We start from the raw sequence: 22,822 nt of genomic DNA, 5'->3' as shown, positions 1-22,822 counted from the left end.
TGTATTCCAAGATACAACGTTCTCCCTTTTATTTTCAAGTGGTCAGTGAATGCAGGAGTCGCTATTAAACTAAAATCTATTTGCAAAGTTTCGGCGTCATATGCGTGTGGCATCAACAGCGATCTCATCATTGTAATTGTCGCTTAGTAGCGGATAAATATACAGGACGTAACTAAATTCCCTTTACAGACTTTGAAGACAGGTTCTTTACAACAAAACAAGAAAAAATCGTAGTAAACATGGGCTCTAAGATGCGTATCTTCGATACTGTGAAACGCATCTCTTGTACTGCAAGCCCTTTGCTTTCCATAATCACGGACGAGTTAGTATGCAATAAAATAAGAACACATGTCCAGTAAACAAACGATCCGAAATGCACATCTTCAGAGGTATGGGCAGTTGTACATCTTCGCTACTATGAAACATCTCTGTACTGAATAAGCGCACATAGCTCTAAAGGTAGACATCTTCTGGAAAAATTTGGTGAAAAAATTTACGTGAACTATGTCAAAAAGACAAAAAAAAAAAAAAACGATGACACACGACATAGGAATTTTATCGTTTGCAAATGGACATACAAGTCTCTATCTATCTATCTATCTATCTTATTTTTCTCTCCTGATAAAAGGTCTGTACTGCTGGAAATTATATATTTATTATCTATAAAATATAACTTACTTTTGTTAAAGTGATATGTGATTTTCTCTCTGGCAACTTGCAGAATTAATTTCAGATGGAAATTTTCGTTGTTGGCAGCCATTACTACCTGGATTCGAATACGACCGCAGTGGCTAGCTTATTCAGAGAAAAACTACGTCATTACCCACGACGAGTTATTATGCAAGTATTACTATTGAGATTTTCCTGAATTTCAGCAAATTTTAGGTGCACCAGATTGCAGATTACCGAAAGTGTTCCAGCACTGATGCAGCTAACACTCCTACCTTCGGTCAAAAGTATTAAATGTTCTCTTTAGTCTTAAGAAGAAGCAACATTACATTGGCAACACATATAAACAGGACCATAATTTCCCTGTAAATAAGAGAATATCACATTCTTGACTGAAAAACTGCTGTTATGTGAAGAGGCAACGCCCCGTTTAGATCATTGCTAGCCATTCCTTAGGAAATTCTCCTTAGTGTTAGACAGATAATATTACACTAGGAATTTATGTAACAGTGTTGTAATTTTATCTCTCTTATAACTACGTGGGCATAAACTGTTGGCATTCGTGTATAAAAGCTCGCAACTGTAAATAGTGTTAAACTATATGACGAATATCATTTCATAACAATGCATTAGTAAAACGCTTTCTAGAATTACAGTATGCATTTTAGAAGCCATGTTTACTAGATCTTTCTTTGTTTGTTTTGATGTAAAGAACCTGTCCTCAATCTCTGTAAGGTATTTTAGTTATACCCTGAAAAAAGTGCAAATTCTCGTGTTTGGTTGTAATAACAATCCTTAGAAAACTAAAATTTACTGCGACGTTTAAAAGACAGACTGGTGCACCATCACGTTTCGCTTTGCTGCAGTTGTCCATCGCCGACACATGAACACACAGCTGTGTGTCTTCAGTAGTAGCAGTAACAGCGTGGATATTTATTTCTATCGCGACGTTTCGGCGTCATATGTGTACGCCGTCGTCAGGTAAATCATTGCAGTTGTCCATTGGCGACACATGGACACAGCACAACGCAGCTCTGTGTCGTCAGTAGTAGAACTAACACTGTGGATATTTATTCCTGTCGCGACGTTTCGACGTCAGATGTACGTGCCGTCGTCAGGTACTCACCGTTGCAGTGCGCGGCGACGACCTCGAGGCGGTAGGGGCGGTCGGGCGCGTTGTCCTTCAGCGCAGGCGAGATGTTAAGCAGGCGGCCGTCGCAGCCGTACAGCTTCACGATGTCCAGCGGGCCCGCCTCCGCCGCGGACCGGAACAGCTCTGCCAACACCACGAAAAACGGTCGCGCCGATCAGGTTGGCAGCCCTGCGCTCTGCTCCAGAGGCTTCGCGCCGCGACGCGCTGCGCACATAGCTATTATCTCTGGCGCGCTCCGCCGCCGCGCGCACAGCTATTACCTCTGAAGCGCTCTGCGCTCGATCACCGCGTAGCAGCTATTATCTCTGAAGCGCTCTGCGCTCGCTCACCGCGTAGCAGCTATTATCTCTGATGACGCGCGGCGCCTCGGCGGACAGCTGTTACCTCTGGCTAGGCGCGTCGACTCTTATGTTCACGCGCGGGCAGCTATTATCTCTGGCGAGGCGGAGCAACGCGATGCGCCGAGAAGTTAATAGCTGCGCGGCGTAATCCGCTCTGTGCAGATTGTGTTACGCCCGGCGCTCGGGCAAATAGCGAAGCGCTCGGGTTACATAATGTCACTACAGTTATAAATCAGATAGAAACACTCGTATTTAAATTTATACATAATGCAGCACCAAATTAATCTGTTTTTCTCTCCTTCCAGAGTCTATATTTCAACAGTGGATCGGAAATGTCAGACTCACATGTATATATATATAATTAAGTTTGTACGGAACCTTCAGAGCGCAAGTCCTGTTTGCACTGCTACATCTCTTTTCTTATGCAAGTAAGTTAAGTGCAAAAAGACATAGTGTACATTATTTTTCAGTTCTCCTAACAAATGTAAGCCATATATATATCTCAGGCTCACATTTGTCAGGAGAAAATATAAAGAGGTCCCATACTCTGGGAGCATAGGGGACGATGCGCCATAGGGTGGTGGGGTTTCGGGTTCCACTGGATAGGTCAGGAGTCCACTACACGCAGCAAGCGGCTACACGGGTAGCAGGGGTTGTGTGGCGTGGACTGGGCGGTTTTTAGGTTAGGTGGCCTCGGGCAAGTACAGAAAGGGCAACAGCCTCAAAGGGTGCGGGGCAAAGTCAGGACATGCAGGGACTGAGCAGCAATCGGTATTGTAATTGTAAACTGTCGAAGCTGCATTGGTAAAGTGCCGGAACTTCAAGCGCTGATAAAAAACACCGAAGCTGAAATCGTTATAGGTACAGAAAGCTGGCTGAAGCCAGAGATAAATTCTGCCGAAATTTTTACAAAGGCACAGACGGTGTTTAGAAAGGATAGATTGCATGCAACAGGTGGTGGCGTGTTTGTCGCTGTTAATAGTAGTTTATCCTGTAGTGAAGTAGAAGTGGATAGTTCCTGTGAATTATTATGGGTGGAGGTTACACTCAACAACTGAGCTAGGTTAATAATTGGCTCCTTTTACCGACCTCCCGACTCAGCAGCATTAGTGGCAGAACAACTGAGAGAAAATTTTGAATACATTTCACATAAATTTTCTCAGCATGTTATAGTTTTAGGTGGAGATTTCAATTTACCAGATATAGATTGGGACACTCAGATGTTTAGGACGGGTGGTAGGGACAGAGCATCGAGTGACATTATACTGAGCGCACTATCCGAAAATGACCTCGAGCAATTAAACAGAGAACCGACTCGGGGAGATAACATCTTGGACCTACTGATAACAAACAGACCCGAACTTTTCGACTCTGTAAGTGTAGAACAGGGAATCAGTGATCATAAGGTCGTTGCAGCAACCCTGAATATGGAAGTTAATAGGAATATAAAAAAAGGGAGGAAGATTTATCTGTTTAGCAAGAGTAATAGAAGGCAGATTTTAGACTACCTAACAGATCAAAACGAAAATTTCTGTTCCGACACTGACAATGTTGAGTGTTTATGGAAAAAGTTCAAGGCAATCGTAAAATGCGTTTTAGACAGGGACGTGCCGAGTAAAACTGTGAGGGACGGCAAGAACCCACCGTGGTTCAACAACAAAGTTAGGAAACTACTGCGAAAGCAAAGAGAGCTTCACTCCAAGTTTAAACGCAGCCAAAACCTCTCAGACAAACAGAAGCTAAACGATATCAAAGTTAGCGTAAGGAGGACTATGCGTGAAGCGTTCAGTGAATTCGAAAGTAAAATTCTATGTACTGACTTGACAGAAAATCCTAGGAAGTTCTGGTCTTACGTTAAATCAGTAAGTGGCTCGAAACAGCATATCCAGACACTCCGGGATGATGATGGCATTGAAACAGAGGATGACACGCGTAAAGCTGAAATAAACATCTTTTTCCAAAGCTGTTTCACAGAGGAAGACCGCACTGCAGTTCCTTCTCTAAATCCTCGCACAAACGAAAAAATGGCTGACATCGAAATAAGTGTCCAAGGAGTAGAAAAAGAACTGGAATCACTCAACAGAGGAAAGTCCACTGGGCCTGACGGGATACCAATTCGATTCTACACAGAGTACGCGAAAGAACTTGCCCCCCTTCTAACAGCCGTGTACCGCAAGTCTCTAGAGGAACGGAGGGTTCCAAATGATTGGAAATGAGCACAGGTAGTCCCAGTCTTCAAGGGTCGACGAGCAGATGCGCAAACTATAGGCCTATGTCTCCGATATCGATCTGTTGTAGAATTTTAGAATATGTTTTTTGCTCGCGTATCATGTCATTTCTGGAAACCCAGACTCAACTCTGTAGGAACCAACATGGATTCCGGAAACAGCGATCGTGTGAGACCCAACTCGCTTTATTTGTTCATGAGACCCAGAAAATATTAGATACAGGCTCCCAGGTAGATGCTATTTTCCTTGACTTCCGGAAGGCGTTCGATACAGTTCCGCACTGTCGCCTGATAAACAAAGTAAGAGCCTACGGAATATGAGACCAGCTGTGTGGCTGGATTGAAGAGTTTTTAGCAAACAGAACACAGCATGTTGTTATCAATGGAGAGACGTCTACAGACGTTAAAGTAACCTCTGGCGTGCCACAGGGGAGTGTTATGGGACCATTTCTTTTCACAATATATATAAATGACCTAGTAGATAGTGTCGGAAGTTCCATGCGGCTTTTCGCGGATGATGCTGTAGTATACAGAGAAGTTGCAGCATTAGAAAATTGTAGCGAAATGCAGGAAGATCTGCAGCGGATAGGCAGTTGGTGCAGGGAGTGGCAACTGTCCCTTAACATAGACAAATGTAACGTATTGCGAATACATAGAAAGAAGGATCCTTTATTCTACGATTATATGATAGCGGAACAAACACTGGTAGCAGTTACTTTTGTAAAATATCAGGGAGTATGCGTGCGGAACGATTTGAAGTGGAATGATCATATAAAATTAATTGTTGGTAAGGCGGGTACCAGGTTGAGATTCATTGGGAGAGTCCTTAGAAAATGTAGTCCTTCAACAAAGGAGGTGGCTTTCAAAACACTCGTTCGACCTATTGTGGGTTGACGGAGGAGATAGAGAAGATCCAAAGAAGAGCGGCGCGTTTCGTCATAGGGTTATTTGGTAACCGTGATAGCGTTACGGAGATGTTTAATAAACTCAAGTGGCAGACTCTGCAAGAGAGGCGCTCTGCATTGCGGTGTAGCTTACTCGCCAGGTTTCGAGAGGGTGCGTTTCTGGATGAGGTATCGAATATATTGCTTCCCCCTACTTATACCTCCCGAGGAGATCACGAATGTAAAATTAGAGAGATTAGAGCGCGCACGGAGGCTTTTAGACAGTCGTTCTTCCCGCGAACCATACGCGACTGGAACAGGAAAGGGAGGTAATGACAGTGGCACGTAAAGTGCCCTCCGCCACACACCGTTGGGTGGCTTGCGGAGTATAAATGTAGATGTGGATGTAGATGTAGTTTTCTGTACTACAACGCCGTCTTCTTCTATCTCTTGAAATAAGTGTGCCCCTAGGCCTTTGTATGATGAGTCCGTCGCCAAACAAAAGTCTTTAGATAAATCCGGGTGTGAAAGAAGTGGAGCAGCAACTAAAGTATCACGAAGTTGTTCAAATTCTGATTGAGCTTCCTCATCCCAACACCAATTAGAATTCTTTCCAGATAGTTCACATAAACGAGGTGTGGCCAAATCGTCCAATCTAACAAAGCTTCTAAGAAAATTACAGACACCAAGGAAACTACGAACATCACGTTTTGTGGTAGGAACAGCATAATTACGAATAGCGTCTAGTTTCTCTGGATCAGGAAGAATACCTTCTGTAGAAATAATGTGACCGAGAAATTTCACCTGAGAACGACCAAATTCTGATTTTTTCAAGTTCACTGTAATGCCAACTCTTGCAAAAATACGCAATAATGAATCCAAAATTTTGTTGTGCTCACTCCAAGAACGTTTAGCAATAAGAATATCGTCAACACATGAAGTAATATTGTCACGAAGATAAACAGGTAAAATTTCGTTTAAGCTACGAATGAATGCTGCTGAAGATACAGTAAGTCCAAACAGTAATTTTCGAAATCACTTTTGGGTAAAATAGTCATATCCGGTTACTCTTTAACGATTCTCTAGATAGATTGATAGTCGAAGAGTTGTCTTGACAGATGCAAAGAATAGTAAAAGAGTAGGCAGCGGTGCAGAAAACTAAAAGGGAAATAGCACCACTACAGCTCGGGGCCCTATGCACGCTACGGCACATATTCACTTAGTGTAGTGAATCCCCTGAGGACATTAATAGCCGCACATAAATTCCAGTTTGTGACTTAGTGGCCAATTTGGTGGAAGTGCGTACGTAAATTGATCTAACCATGAACATGGATGTATGTCATTCTTAGAATTGCGAAAGATCTTAAATTTGCGAACGGTCAAAAAATATTTATAGTCAAAGTTTTCTCCCCGTGGCGACAAAGACCTACCGCGTCTGTCCCAGTCCGATGTCGATTATTGTCAAGTTCGCGCGCCTGACGCTCTCTTGTTGCATCCCGTAAATTAAACAAATTACTTTCTTCAAACCCCTCTGCTATCTGTGATTCCAAATTTCTTTTGCTGTCTTTTCCTACGATTTCGCCTTCAATTTGTTTGACTTGCTTTTGTAATGCTTCAAATTCCCTTTTAACGCGTTCATTAAATTTTCCCTGATTTTCAACATGCTTATTTATGTTCTGGTACTCTTCGGTTTCTGCAAATGGTAATGGAGCTGTATCATCTGAATCCCTATCTCCATTTAAACTAAGACTTGTCAATTTATCTGAAATCTCGTCAACTCCTTCCGATAAGTCACCTATTTTTTCTTTCTGTTTATTTACGTCTTCCGTAAGTGTCGCCACTCGGGTTTCAGTATTGACACATTTAGTAGTTAACTGTTCATACTGTTGTGTTAGGTTATTTAATCTGTCATTTGGTATGGATTCCTCGACTCTCTCAAATATTTCTTCCTTATTGTGTGCACGTTGTAAATTTAACTCTGAAAATTTTTGTACTATAATGCGATCTCTTTCTTCCTGTTCTCTATCTTGTTCCCTTTGTCTAATCTCTACTGCAATTTATTATTGTGAGAATTCAAAATCGGTTGTACTTCTTCTCTAATTTCTTTCTTTAATTCATCTTCCATGTTTTTGAAACATGTCCCTATTCGTGAATCTTACCGTGTTTCCATTGTTTCCATCTCTGTTTTAGTTGTTCCTATTTGTGATCCCAACTGTGATCCCAGTGAGTCTAACCGTGTTTCCATTGTTCCCATATCAATTTTAATTGTTCCTGTCTCTGTTTTAATTGTTCCTATTTGTGATCCCAGTGAGTCTAACCGTGTTTCCATTGTTTCCATGTCTGTTTCTAAACGTGTTGCCACTGTTTTTAATTCAGATCCTAACCGTGTTTCCATTGTCCCCATCTGTGTTTTTAATTCAGATCTAAACTGTGTTTCCATTGTTCCCATATCATTTTTTAATTCAGATCCCAAAGTTCCCATCTCTGTTTTAATTGTTCCTATCTCTGTTTTAATTGTTCCCATCTCTGTTTCAATTTCAGATCGTAACTGTGATCCCAGTGTGTCTAATCGAGATCCCAAATTTAATATTGCACCCATCAACTGCTCCATATGAACTAGTTCAAAATTCCTTTCGCCCCTAACATTTCCCACAAAACCAGCTTCCTTCGTCATAGCTGTAAAGCTATCTGTGTTCGATACTATTCCAGAATCTTCTGTCGTTAATCTCGAATTCTGAAAATTTTCTAATTGTGAAAAGTTTTGAATTGGTTCCGGACTATTTTCCCGACTTTTTAAATTGTTTTCAACTTCATTATTCATCACACTGTTCTCCTGTGTTGGCGAGTTCGCCATGTTAACAATTTCGTCATTCTCACTATCCATCATTTTTGCCTTTTTCATCGACCACGTAATCATTTACAAAACATACAAAACTCGTCACTATACGAAAATTACACACAATGAGACTTTATCTCCAACAATACCATTCACACGAAATGCTTCCCGACAAACACGATTAACAAACGATTGAAATCTTCATAATTACACAAAATTGTCAAATGCGTATACAAGACATCAAAAATTAAATTCTGCAAAAAAAATACCATTAGAAGAATAACAATTATCAAATCTACACATGCAATATAGACTACAATTACTAAACTACAAATTACTACAACAATACTACTGTCTGCTATTTTTACAATCAGAAGAATTCCAAGGGACGATCCTGGCAGGGTCGCCACGTGCGTGGGGGCTTAATTATATAGATATGAAATGCAGATACTTTTAATTTTTTTTTGTCGCTGTCTGTTTGGCTACGAGGTCTCATAAACGGTTGGCCCTGACTAGTTTTAGTACGCAATCTGACTGCATAGAATAACAACAAAGAATGAAAGAAAATTTCCGTTAACACAATTAATTAATTAAGTCCCCAGCAACTATAAAACGTACGAAACCAAAGCACAAGTGTAACTGTTCTGTGTGTGCAAGTGTGATTCAACGTACACATCTGGCATGGTTCTTCTTCAATAAGACTGAAGTAATTAAAAAAATAGAAATACTATAATTGCGCAAGAAAAGCAGAATTACACTCTAATACAAGAACACGAGCCAGATGCTTTGTTGACTGAACCTGTGACGAGGCATTGTTTAAGACATAATGAAAAAAAAAAAGGAATTTTTTTTACCTTCATATATATTGACGAAAAGCACTCTGATCATTACAATATCTCCATTCGAACAACATCTGCTGTCTAGCCCATCAAACAACTGCATACAACATGGCCACAAATAGCACAGCTATCAATATCCTCTCAGCAAGATCTGCACAAGCACTCACTACGACGACATCTCAACAACGACTGACTCCTACTACTTCTCAACAAGCACTGACTACTGCCACATCTCGACAAGAACTCTCCACTACGACATCTCAGCAAGCACTGCCAGTGGAGGCGGCTGAATAACACTCTTTGGCGCAATCTCTGGCGCTGTGGCTCAGTGTAGCCACCTTTCAACAGTTCAGAAGATATGACGTCTTAAACCTTGAGGTGGACGAAAAACTTTTGCTTAAAACGGAGCGCAGTACAACTTCAACATCAGGCATCCGGTATTAATTTAGTTAGTACTTCTTTACCACTAACTCTAGTCGCAACACACTTCCCAGACAGTATCTACACTGAAGAGCCAAAGAAACTGTATCGTGTAGGGCACCAGCAAGCATGCAGAAGTGCCGAAACACGACGTGGCACGGACTCGACTAATGTCTGAAGTAGTGTTGGAGGGAACTGACACCACGAATCCTGCAGGCCTGACCATAAATCCTCAAGAGTATCAGGGGGTGGGAATCTCTTATGAACAGCACGTTGCAAGGCATCCCAGACACGCTCAATACTGTTCATGTCTGGGAAGTTTAGTGGCCAGCGGAAGTGTTTAAACTCAGAATAGTTTCCCTGGAGCCACTCTGTAGCAATTATGGACGTGTTGGGTGTCGCATTATCCTGCTGGAATTGCCCAAAAGGATGCAGGCGATCAGGCAGGATGCTTACGTACGTGTCACCCGTCAGTCGTATCTAGACGTATCAGGGGTCCCATAGCCGGCCGTTGTGGACGAGCGGTTCTAGGCGATTCAGTCCGCAACCACTCGGCTGCTACGGTCGCAGGTTCGAATCCTGCTTCGGGCATGGATGTGTGTGATGTTCTTAGGATAGTTAGGTTTTAGTTCTAAGCCTAGGGAAGTGATGACCTCAGATGTTAAGTCCCATAGTGCTTAGAGCCATTTAAATCATTTGTCCTTCCCCTTCAAATTACTCACTGGTCGTATTTAATCACGCAGTGGTTCCCATGTTATACTGCTGAGTTGGACTTGACGTCCCTTCTTTCCTTTTTGTAAGTCGAGGGTGAGAAACTCCATATTAACATTCACAGTTTTCCTGTAAAGTACCTTGGTAGTTTCATATTTCCTCCACTGCAAACACTGAATTTGTAGCCAAGCTACTGGACAGTTCAATTCATTACTTTTGCGGTTAACTACCCCTTTCTCCAAAGATACCGTCGATACAAATTCTTGTTGCTCCGTCTGTACTGTTGTACATGGCTTGTTTCTTCGTTATTAGGCAACGATTTTACACAAGTCTTACAGTGTGTAGGTAGTTCTTCCTCTTGCCTGGAGTTCCACAGAGCCAAAATCAGCGTCGTTTGGCATATACGATTGTCCGCCTGTCACGAAAATATGATAAAAGACGCGTACTTGAAGTAGTGGATGTGGCACAAGTTTCAAACAGGAAACTTCCATTTTAAAGTTTCTGCTTTGTCCAGTGCAAGCGTCGCTGTACATTACTATCAGGTGCCTTAGACTAGAAACTTATTTTGTGTGTATGCTACGCGTTATGAAATTTCCTGCCATTCTCTCGAAACTATAGTTTCGTCCCATACGTACATGAAAGCAGAGTCAGCTATGAGGTCGTGACAGGGAATATAAATTGTGTTTGTAGTATGCTAATTAACATGTTAACTTTGGAAATGACAGGGATTTTCCGTAGCAGATGTAAAAGCATAAATACCTTGGAAGCTGTAATTTGATCATTGCTTATGCACTTTCATCAAATTTCGTGCGGATTCGGCTCTCCTTCACTGTAATTCATGTTGCACTTCCTATCTTTTATTCATGGCATTGTGGTGCAAGTCAGACTTACTTCACTTTGCCATAACATGCGTTATACAAACCATTTCACCGTACAACGTGTGGTGCTATCTCTGATGCTGTTGTGCATATAGAGACAGACATCCGTATCCCATCTAAAACATCGCAGTTTCTACTAAATAACATAGAAAGTAACTCACTTTCCTCAGAATCTGACTTCAACCATTATGCCTTAAACGCCTTCATACAATGACGCAGCAAAACAAACGAAACAGTTTTGTTCGAATTCATACTGGCCGTGGAACTCTACAAACTAATAACGTTACTTGTGCAAACAAACGTAAAAAAAAAAAAAAATAAATGAAAATATGAATACGTGTCCCCGTATATTCGTCTGCGAGCTTTAGTGGTTCAAATGGCTCTGAGCACTATGGGACATAACTTCTGAGGTCATCAGTCCCCTAGAACTTGGAGCTACTTAAACCTAACTAACTTAAGGACATCACACACATCCATGCCCGAGGCAGGATTCGAGCCTGCGACCGTAGCGTTCGCGCGATTCCAGACTGTAGCGCCTAGAACCGTTCGGCCAGCGAGCTTTAGTCCCTCACCTCAAAACATTCATGTTATGATGTATCTCTCTCTCTCTCTCTCTCTCTCTCTCTCTCTCTCTCTCTCTCTCTCTCTGTCATCAGTCTTCTAACTCGTTTAATGCGGCCCGCCACAAATTCCTCTCCTGTGCCAACCTCTTCATCTCAGAGTAGCACCTGCAACCTAAGCTATTTGCTGAATGTGTTCCAATCTCTACAGTATTCACCCTCTACAGCTCCCTCTAGTACAATGGAAGTTATTCCCTGATGTCTTAACAAATGTCGTACCATCCGGTCGCTTCTTCTTGTCGGTGTTTCCCATATATTCCTTTCCTCTCCGATTCTACGCAGAACCTCCTCATTCCTTACCTTATCAGTCCACCTAATTTTCAACATTCGTCTGTAGCACCACATCTCAAGTGCTTCGATTCTCTTCTGTTCCAGTTTTCCCACAGTCCATGTTTCACTACCATACAGCGCTCTGCTCCACACGTACATTCTCAGAAATTTCTTCCTCAAATAAAAGCCTATGTTTGATATTAGTAGACTTCTCTTGGCCACAAATTGCCTTTTTGCCAGTGCTAGACTGATTTTGATGCCCTCCTTGCTCCGTCCGTCATTCGTTATTTTACTGTCCACGCAGCAGAATTCCTTAACTTCATCTACTTCATGACCATCAATCCTTATGTTAAGTGTCTCGCTGTTCTCATTTCTACTACTTCTCATTACTTTCGCCTTCTTTCGATTTCCTCTATGTCCATATTCTGTACTCATTAAGCTGTTCATTCCATTCATCACATCCTGTAATTTTTCTTGACGTTTGCTGAGGATAGCAAGATCAGTTTGGATTCTGTAGAAATGTTGGACACGTGAGGCAATACTGACCCTACGACATCTTAGAAAATAGATTAGGGAAAGGCAAACCTATGTTTCTAGCATTTGTAGACTTAGAGAAAGCTTCTGACAATGTTGACTGGAATATTCTCTTTCAAATTCTAAACGTGGCAGGGGTAAAATACAGAGAGCGAAAGGCTATTTACAACTAGTACAGAAACCAGATGGCAGTTATGGAGGGCCATGAAAGGGAAGTAGTGGTTGGAAAGGGAGTGAGACAGGGTTGTAGCCTCTCCCCGATGTTATTCAATCTGTATATTGAGCAAGCAGTAAAGGAAACAAAAGAAAAATTCGGAGTAGGTATTAAAATCCATGGAGAAGAAATAGAAACTGAGGTTCGCCGATGACATTGTAATTCTGTCAGAGACAGCAAAGGACTTGGAACAGCAGTTGAACGGAATGGACAGTGTCTTGAAAGGAGGGTATAAGATGAACATCAACAAAAGCAAAACGAGGATAATGGAATGTAGCTGAATTAAGTCGGGTGATGCTGAGGGAATTAGATTAGGAAATGAGACACTTAAAGTAGTAAAGGACTATTTGGGGAGCAAAATAACTGATGATGGTCGAAGTAGAGAGGATATAAAATGTAGACTGGCAATGGCAAGGAAAGCGTTTCTCAAGAAGAGAAATTTGTTAACATCGAGTATCGATTTAAGTGTCAGGAAGTCATTTCTGAAAGTATTCGTATGGAGTGTAGCTATGTATGGCAGTGAAACAGGTATGATAAATAGTTTAGACAAGAAGAGAATAGATGCTTTCTAAATGTGGTGCTACAGAAGAATGCTGAAGATAAGATGGGTAGATCACATAACTACTGAGGAGGAATTGAATAGAATTGGGGCGAAGAGGAATTTGTGGCACAACTTGACAAGAAGAAGGGACCGGTTGGTAGGACAAGTTCTGAGGCATCAAGGAATCACAAATTTAGCGTTGGAGGGCAGCGTGGAGGGTAAAAATCGTAGAGGGAGACCAAGAGATGAATACACTAAGCAGATTCAGAAGGATGTAGGTTGCAGTAGGTACTGGGAGATGAAGAAGCTTGAACAGGATAGAGTAGCATGGAGAGCTGCATCAAACCAGTCTCAGGACTGAAGACCGCAACTGCAACTGCAATATCACGACGAATCTTATCATTCATATCCTTTAACCTTGAATTTTAATTCCGCTCTTCAAGCTTTCTTTTATTCCATCATCGCTTCTTCGATGTGCAGATTGAATAGTAGGGGCGAAAGACTACATCCGTTGTTACACCCTTTCAATTCGAGCACTTCGTTCTAGCTCTTCCACCCTCATAGTTCCCTTTACGGACCATATAGTGTTGCCCTTTGAGGTCGACGTTACGCCGGTCACCTCTAAAAGCTCCCCACAGTTCATCTCGCTGCACAGCCGGAGATACCGGATGGCCAGTCTCGGTGAACGCGGCGCAACGTATCGTGAAATTGGAGTCCCGATGACGGCGTTAAAAGCGTGGGCCGGCGAGAAGTGGACGGATCATAACAGGACTCCGCTTCACAGGCCTGCCATCAGGAACTGCTGCGACCTTGTCCCTCTAATGGCGGCGATGACATTTTCCCGCGCCACCGGGATTCGAACTGGCTATCTCCAGCACGCACGAGAGACATCTAGGACACACCCGTTTTCTCCTTCAGACGTCCGCCGTATCCTTTGCGGTGTGGCTATAGCAACAGATTGCAATGAAACTCGACGATGCGTCGCACTTCGGGCCTCCGCGGATGATCACACTCATATCGCAAGTAGCAGAAATAATGGGGAGGATACTGGAATGAAGACTGAACGGAAAAATAGGTCAGGAGGGGCAGTATGGCTTTCGACGTACGGATCAACACTGGACCCAAACTTAAGTACGAGACAGTTGATGGAATTGTAGTGACATGTGGAGAAGGGGAAAGATCTCTAGATGATTTTTCTGGACTTAGAGAAGGCATATTACAATGATCCTCGGCAAAAGGGATAAGAAACCTTGGAGAGGAAGGGCGCTGGAAAAGGAGGATTTGAAATACTTCAAGCAATGCACCGAGTGATCAAAAAGTCAGTATAAATTTGAAAACTGATTAAATCACGGAATAATGTAGATAGAGAGGTACAAATTAACACACATGCTTGGAATGACATGAGGTTTTATTAGAACAAAAAAAAAAAAAAAAAAAATACAAACGTTCAAGAAATGCCCGACAGATGGCGCTTCACCTGATCAGAATAGCAACAATTAGCATAGCAAAGTAAGACAAAGCAAAGACGATGTTCTTTACAGGAAATGCTCAATATGTCCACCATCATTCCTCAACAATAGCTGTAGTCGAGGAATAATGTTGTGAACAGCACTGTAAAGCATGTCCGGAAATATGGTGAAGCATTGGCGTCGGATGTTGTCTTTCGGCATCCCCAGATATGTCGGTCGATCACGATAAACTTGCGACTTCAGGGAACCCCAAAGCCAATAATCGCGCGGACTGTGGTCTGGGGACCTGGAAGGCCAAGCATGACGAAAGTGGCGGCTGAGGACACGATCATCACCAAACGACGCGCGCAAGAGATCTATCACGCGTCTAGCAATATAGGGTGGAGCGCCATCCTGCATAAACATCGTACGTTCCAGCAGGTGTTTATCAGCCAGGCTGGGGATGATGCGATTCTGTAACATATCGGCGTACCTCTCACCCGTCACGGTAGCAGTTTTGCTGTCCAGCGCCATCTGTCGGAAACTTTGTGAACTTTGTTTTTTTTTTTTTTTTTTGTTCTAATAAAACCCCATGTCATTCCAAGCATGTGTGTCAATTTTTACCTCTCTATCTACATTATTGGGTAATTTATTGTTTTCCAATTTATACTGACTTTTTGATCACCCTGTATGACAAAAGTTTCAGCTGCGTCCCGACCCGAACTCATAGGTTTACGAACGTTACGAGGGTGAGACAAGGAAGTGTCTCGTCACCGTTACTATTTGTAACGTTGATGGATGAAATCATGAAAGAGAGAAAAGGAGCCCATAGAGGAAAGAGACGAAGTTATCGCTATTTGGCGATGATATTGTCTTGTGGGGAACCAACAGTGAGGATGTACAATTAGATGTATTATAAACAAAAAGTCGAGATATATGGCACGGAATGCAGAGTGGAGAAAAGCAACACTATGTTGGTAACCATGGATACATAGAAGGGACAGGACAAATTAATGTTAAAGTACACGATATTGAGCTTTTGAACAACGTTAAACTTATAGGAAGGGTGATAATGAAGAATGCAAGAGTGGAGCAGAATTTAAAATATTATCACAAGGCAATGCATTTTACGTGTGTGAAGAACTTAGTCTGGGGAAAGACAGTACCAGTAAAGTGTAAGGGAATGTTTTACAAGACATACTTTACTCCTATACTGACAAATGCATCAGAGACCTGGGCAATGAGAAGAATAGAGGAGAGTAGAATCCAAGCCGGTGAAATGAAATAATTAAGAAATAGGGAAAAGGAGTAAAAAGAGATATAGAGAGAGAAAGAGAGGAGGAGAGAGAGTAGGAAATGAAGATGTTAGGAACGACACTGGTATAGGAAAGTTGAATGATAGAATTGAAAAGAGTAAGTTAAAATGGTTTGGACACATAAAAAGAATAGGAGATGGAAGAATACCAAACGAAATGATGGAAGCCAAGTCTGGGGGCAAAAGGGAGACCCAGAGGGAGAGGGATTGACTGGATCAGGAATAGTTTCAGAAGATGGAATCTGGACTGTAACAAACAGTTATAGAACAAGAATGGTGGGAGACAGGGGGAATATGTCCCAACTAGACCTGATTCTGCATAAATGGGAAATACAACAGCTCTTTCGACGAAAACACCGCACCCAAAGACTGGAAAGTTGCACAGGTCTTAGCAATATTCAAGAAAGGCAATAGGCGTAATCCACTAAATTACAGGGTCACATCATTAACGTCAATATGCAGCAGGATTTTGGAACATATATTGTGCTCGTACATTATGAATTATCTCCAAGAGAAGGGTCAATTGGCGCATAGCCAACACGGACTTAGAGAACATCGTTCTTGTGAAACACAACTAGCTCTTTGCTCACACAAAGTGTTGAGTGCTATCGACAAGGAATTTCAAATAGACTGCGTACTTCAAGATTTCCAGAAGGCTTTTGATATCGTACCTCATAAGCGGTTTGTAATCCAATTGCGTGCTTATGGAATATCGTCTCAGTTATGCGACTGCTTTCATGATTTCCTGTCAGGGAGGTCACAGTTCGTAGTAATTGGTGGAAAGTCGTCGAGTAAAACGGAAGTGAATTCGAGCGTTCCCCAAGCTAGTGTTTACAGGGCCTCGGTCGTTCCTTATCTACGAGGGTTGGAACTTTAATAGTGGCAACCATTTATTTACAGCTCGTACAAAATACACTCCTGGAAATGTAAAAAAGAACACATTGACACCGGTGTGTCAGACCCACCATACTTGCTCCGGACACTGCGAGAGGGCTGTACAAGCAATGATCACACGCACGGCACAGCGGCACAGCGGACACACCAGGAACCGCGGTGTTGGCCGTCGAATGGCGCTAGCTGCGCAGCATTTGTGCACCGCCGCCGTCAGTGTCAGCCAGTTTGCCGTGGCATACGGAGCTCCATCGCAGTCTTTAACACTGGTAGCATGCCGCGACAGCGTGGACGTGAACCGTATGTGCAGTTGACGGACTTTGAGCGAGGGCGTATAGTGGGCATGCGGGAGGCCGGGTGGACGTACCGCCGAATAGCTCAACACGTGGGGCGTGAGGTCTCCACAGTACATCGATGTTGTCGCCAGTGGTCGGCGGAAGGTGCACGTGCCCGTCGACCTGGGACCGGACCGCAGCGACGCACGGATGCACGCCAAGACCGTAGGATCCTACGCAGTGCCGTAGGGGACCGCACCGCCACTTCCCAGCAAATTAGGGACACTGTTGCTCCTGGGGTATCGGCGAGGACCATTCGCAACCGTCTCCATGAAGCTGGGCTACGGTCCCGCACACCGTTAGGCCGTCTTCCTCTCACGCCCCAACATCGTGCAGCCCGCCTCCAGTGGTGTCGCGACAGGCGTGAATGGAGGGACGAATGGAGACGTGTCGTCTTCAGCGATGAGAGTCGCTTCTGCCTTGGTGCCAATGATGGTCGTATGCGTGTTTGGCGCCGTGCAGGTGAGCGCCACAATCAGGACTGCATACGACCGAGGCACACAGGGCCAACACCCGGCATCATGGTGTGGGGAGCGATCTCCTACACTGGCCGTACACCACTGGTGATCGTCGAGGGGACACTGAATAGTGCACGGTACATCCAAACCGTCATCGAACCCATCGTTCTACCATTCCTAGACCGGCAAGGGAACTTGCTGTTCCAACAGGACAATGCACGTCCGCATGTATCCCGTGCCACCCAACGTGCTCTAGAAGGTGTAAGTCAACTACCCTGGCCAGCAAGATCTCCGGATCTGTCCCCCATTGAGCATGTTTGGGACTGGATGAAGCGTCGCCTCACGCGGTCTGCACGTCCAGCACGAACGCTGGTCCAACTGAGGCGCCAGGTGGAAATGGCATGGCAAGCCGTTCCACAGGACTACATCCAGCATCTCTACGATCGTCTCCATGGGAGAATAGCAGCCTGCATTGCTGCGAAAGGTGGATATACACTGTACTAGTGCCGACATTGTGCATGCTCTGTTGCCTGTGTCTATGTGCCTGTGGTTCTGCCAGTGTGATCATGTGATGTATCTGACCCCAGGAATGTGTCAATAAAGTTTCCCCTTCCTGGGACAATGAATTCACGGTGTTCTTATTTCAATTTCCAGGAGTGTAGATACGTGTTTCAAAGTTTCACTGACCTTCAAAGTAGTCACAAGAATTGTGTATAACCCGTTGCCAGCGACGTGGAAGTCGTAGGATACTCTTAGCAGTGCCAGTTGTGTTGACAGTTCGAGCGGCGCGGTCTATTGGCCGACGAATTTGTACCAACTGTGAAGCGAATGCCGTGAAGTGTTTCCATCATTTAAAAAAAATCGAGTTGAACTCACGAGGGCTTAAGTCAGGGGAGTGCGGTAGGTGGTATAACACTTAGCAGCCCCATCATTATACAAATGGTTCTGAGCACCATGGGACTTAACATCTATGGTCATCAGTCCCCTAGAACTTAGAACTACTTAAACCTAACTAACCTAAGGACATCACACAACACCCAGCCATCACGAGGCAGAGAAAATCCCTGACCCCACCGGGAATCGAACCCGGGAACCCGGGCGTGGGAAGCGAGAACGCTACCGCACGACCACGAGATGCGGGCCATTATTATACAGTAAACAGTCAAAGAAACCGCCTAATATCGTGTGGGGCCCCCGCGAGCACGCGCAAGTGCCGCAACACGACGTGGCATGGACTCCAGTAAAGTCTGAAGTAGTGCTGGAGGGAACTGACACCACGAATCCTGCAGGGCTGTCATAGATACGGAAGAGTACGATGGGGTGGAGATCTCTTCTGAACAGCACGGTGCAAGGCATCCCAGATACGCTCAATAATGTTCATGTCTGTGGACTTTGGTGGCCAGCGGAAGTGTTTAAGCTCAAAAGAGTGTTCCTGGAGCCACTCTGTAGCAATTCTGGACGTGTGGGGTGTCGCATTGTCCTGCTGAAATTGCCAGAGTCCGTCTGAATGCACAGTGGACATGAATGGATGCAGGTGATTAGGAAGGATGCTTACGTACGTGTCACCTGTCAGAATCCTATCGAGACGTATCAGGGGTCCCATATGACTCCAACTGCACGCGCCCGACACCATTACAGAGCCTCCGCCACTTTGAACAGTCCCCTGCTGACATGCAGGGTCCATGCATTGACGAGGTTGTCTCCAAACCCGTACACGTCCATCCGCTCAATACAATTTGAAACGAGACTCGTCCGGCTAGGCAACATGTTTCCAATGTCGGTGTTGACGGGGCCAGGCGAAGCGTAAAGCTTTGTGTCGCGCAGTCATCAAGGGTACACGAGTGGGCTTCGACTTCGAAAGCCGATATCGATATTGTTTCGTTGAATGGTTCGCACGCTGACACTTGTTGATGGCCCAGCATTGAAATCTGCAGCAATTTGCAGAAGGGTTGGACTTCTGTCTGTCACGTTGAACGATTCTCTTCAGCCGTCGTTGGTCCCGTTCTTGCAGGATCTTTTTCTGGCAGCAGCGACGTCGGAGATTTGATGTTATACCGGATTCCTAATATACACGGTACACCCGTGAAATGGTCGTACGGGAAAGTCCCCACTTCATGGCCACCTCTGGGATGTTGTGTCGCATCGCTCGTGCGCCGACTATAACACCAAGTTCAAACTCACTTAAGTCTTGATAACATTCCATAGTAGCGGCAGTAACACATCTAAAAAGTGCGCCAGACACTTGTTATATAGAGGCTTTCCCGACTGGTGCTCCGCATTCTGCCTGTTTACATATATCTGTATTTGAACATGCAAGCCTTTACTAGTTTCTTTGACGGTCCAGTGTATGAGTCAGTGACCCCATGTTCATATACTTAAACTGATATCAAAGAAGAAGGCCGCTGCAACCGTGGGCGACACGTTGGTTTTTTTCTCCAGCAGCAGAAGTTTTATACATTATGACGCTGTACCTTACCCAGAAAACTTTTATGTCGACCGACACTGGCCACGGAAGCCTACGCATATATCCAGCCTGTCATCCCACAAAACGTTTGTACTTATTTCTGGAACACACGGTATACATCTCGCGGAAACAATATCAAGATAAACTTGGAGCCTTTCGAGTCCTTACGGAGGCTTACCGGGAATCGTTCATCCCGCTGACCGGTTCGAATCCTGCCTCGGGCATGGATGTGTGTGAGACGTCCTTAGGTTAGTTAGGTTTAAGTAGTTCTAAGTTCTATGGGACTGATGACCTCAGAAGTTAAGTCCCATAGTGCTCAGAGCCATTTTCTTTTTCAACTCGCAAAGGGAGGAAGCGACTGAGGTGCACAAAGTACCCTCCGCCACACAGCACATGGAGGGTCGCGGAGTATGTACGTGAAAAAAGATAGTTATTGCTTCAGGATTCTGTGATGGGTTACGATGGTTGCGCTAGACACGATGATGGGTGGGAAACACGTGGGCCTGCCGCCTTAGATCTCTAGCCATGAAATGCTACGGGCGTTACGCAGAACGCTACTAGGAATAGCTAGCTGCGACGCCCCGCAGTCTGGATTCTGCGCACGCATCATCACGTGCGTCACACTGACGTAAGCCACAAGCCACATGATGTCTCCGCCCCTCCCTCCCTCCATGCACCCCCTCTCTCTCTCTCTCTCTCTCTCTCTCTCTCTCTCTTTTCCCCCTCCTCCTCCTCCACCCTTGGATGAAGATCAAGCACAGAAACGTGAGTACTTTTCAATATTACTCTTACATCTCTACCACATCTTTACCACTAGTTCGCGCCTAAGCAGGTCACAGTTTTTGTTCCAAAAATGAACAGCACAGAAACAGAAGTGGTGACACTTTCTGCAGGACCTGACCATCATTTTGCAGGATAAACACGTACAGTGCAAGCTGTTACTGAAAATGCTGTCACAGTAGTGTAGCTCAGAAACGTCTCAAGAAATTTCAACCAAACTTGTATGCTATGTAAGACAGATGACTCATTATTTATATAATTATTTGTGTAAAAATATTGTGCGTGTAAGATAGCCCTCCTCCCGTAGGAACAGGGGCGGGGACAGAAAGGGCGAGATGCTAAAATGGAAAATAACCTGTTGGTTACGATAAGGTCGACCTAAAGGATCGCAGATAGCTGTTGTGAATATAATCGTGATAATTACTTCAGTATACGACCACTAATGTTAGGAATACAATTCTCAGCAACGCGTTATGGCGGTCAAGTTACCATCATCTGGCTGTCTACATAAACACACGCTTAAAAAACGCGCAGAGTCAAAAATTAAAAACTGACAAAGTCCTCGCGTTAGTTTGAAAACGGCAACACGAGGTCCTCTTTCTTTCCTGTAGCGATCAACACCTGCCGCATCTGCTCCTAAAGTGCGCGTCATTTATGTTGGCCGCCGAGTTTAGGTTCGTTCTGCGCATCTGACGTCACAAATCACAGTCAGCCAATGAACAGAGAACGACGTTGCCACATCTCGACTGCAGTGCAGAGCAGGGACGAGTGTCTTCAGTTTTAGAAACGTTCAATCATAAATAAAGTAATAGAACAAAAGCAATGTCTTGATAGCAGACATTCTTTTATAGAAAGTTTGGAAAAAGCATTCTTTATACCAATTGCATCATATTCTATTAATTAATTAAACCAAACAAGCAATAAGCCTCCTAATTCAGGCGATAGCAAGGAAAAGTGTTTGTATCACTCTCACGAACCGCTTTTTCGCAATAAAGAACAGCGATAATTGTTTATTTCCCATTGTACTTCGACGAAACGTGAGTAATTCGTAGTCATACCAACAATGTTTGTCAATATTTTGCGTGACGTATTATAGTCCTCATAGCGTTATGTACTCACTCATGGCGTTATGTAGTTAGACGAGGTGCGTTAGCGTAACGGTTAAGGTGTTGGGCTGCTAAGCAAAAGGTTATGAGTTCAACCTTGTGTGGTGCTTAATATTTTCATTATTTAAAAACGATATCGAAGTGCCTTACTTCACGAATTATATTCGTTTGAATGCAATTTTTTGAAATTCCTTGTGCTTTGTCTCTTTATTAACCCTTTCACTGCTGCAGACATGTGCTCGCCGCATTCCGCGCTGTGCGCGATTTTGTCATCACTGCACTTCTCGCCTGTGCTGACACATGGTGTTCCCACTCCTTTGACACACTTATCATTCGATTTCACAAAAACTATTTGGCCCAAAAATTTGATTTTTACACGTCTTCTTGACTGATAACTTCCCCCCATAAATGACTTAATTTTGTTTCGATATTCAACGCAGTTATTATGCAGCATTAAATATAGTAAACCATTGCACGAAATTTTGAAGAGTTTGCAGAGGTAGAAGTCCATAGCGTATACTTTCCGTATGGTCGATTTTAGTTGCCACAATGTTGAGAATGAAATGTGGACAAGATACCTAAATTTCATATAAAATTTACTGTATACTCTATGGACTTTTACCTCTGCAAACTCTTCAAAATTTCGTGCATTGGTTTACTATATTTAATGCTGCATAATAACTGCGTTGAACATCGAAACAAAATTAAGTCATTTATGGGGGGAAGGTATCAGTTAAGAAGATGTGTAAAAATCTAATTTTTGGGCCAAATTGTTTTTATGGAATCGATTGATAAGAGTGTCAAAGCAGTCGGAACACGATGTGCCTGCACAGGCGAGCAGTGCAGTGACAAAATCGCGCACAGCGCGGAATGCAGTGAGCACTTCTT

At 43.7% G+C, this 22,822-nt stretch overlaps 1 protein-coding gene across 1 annotated transcript in view; it reads right to left on the bottom strand.

Annotated features, from left to right (window-relative positions):
- The window catches only part of LOC126426557 (high affinity cGMP-specific 3',5'-cyclic phosphodiesterase 9A), a 279,681-nt gene extending 258,987 nt beyond the window's left edge, over positions 1-20,694 (bottom strand). The window contains exons 1-2 of the mRNA XM_050088457.1: positions 20,595-20,694; positions 1,796-1,945 (exon numbers count right to left, since the gene is read on the bottom strand). Coding sequence (XP_049944414.1) covers positions 1,796-1,945; positions 20,595-20,694 — 250 coding nt within the window. The remainder of the gene's footprint in view (positions 1-1,795; positions 1,946-20,594) is intronic.
- Positions 20,695-22,822: the final 2,128 nt, after the last annotated feature.

Source organism: Schistocerca serialis, chromosome 11 (genome assembly GCF_023864345.2).
Source record: "Schistocerca serialis cubense isolate TAMUIC-IGC-003099 chromosome 11, iqSchSeri2.2, whole genome shotgun sequence".
NCBI classification, from domain to species: domain Eukaryota; kingdom Metazoa; phylum Arthropoda; class Insecta; order Orthoptera; family Acrididae; genus Schistocerca; species Schistocerca serialis.
This window is presented reverse-complemented; position numbering and strand designations above follow the sequence as displayed.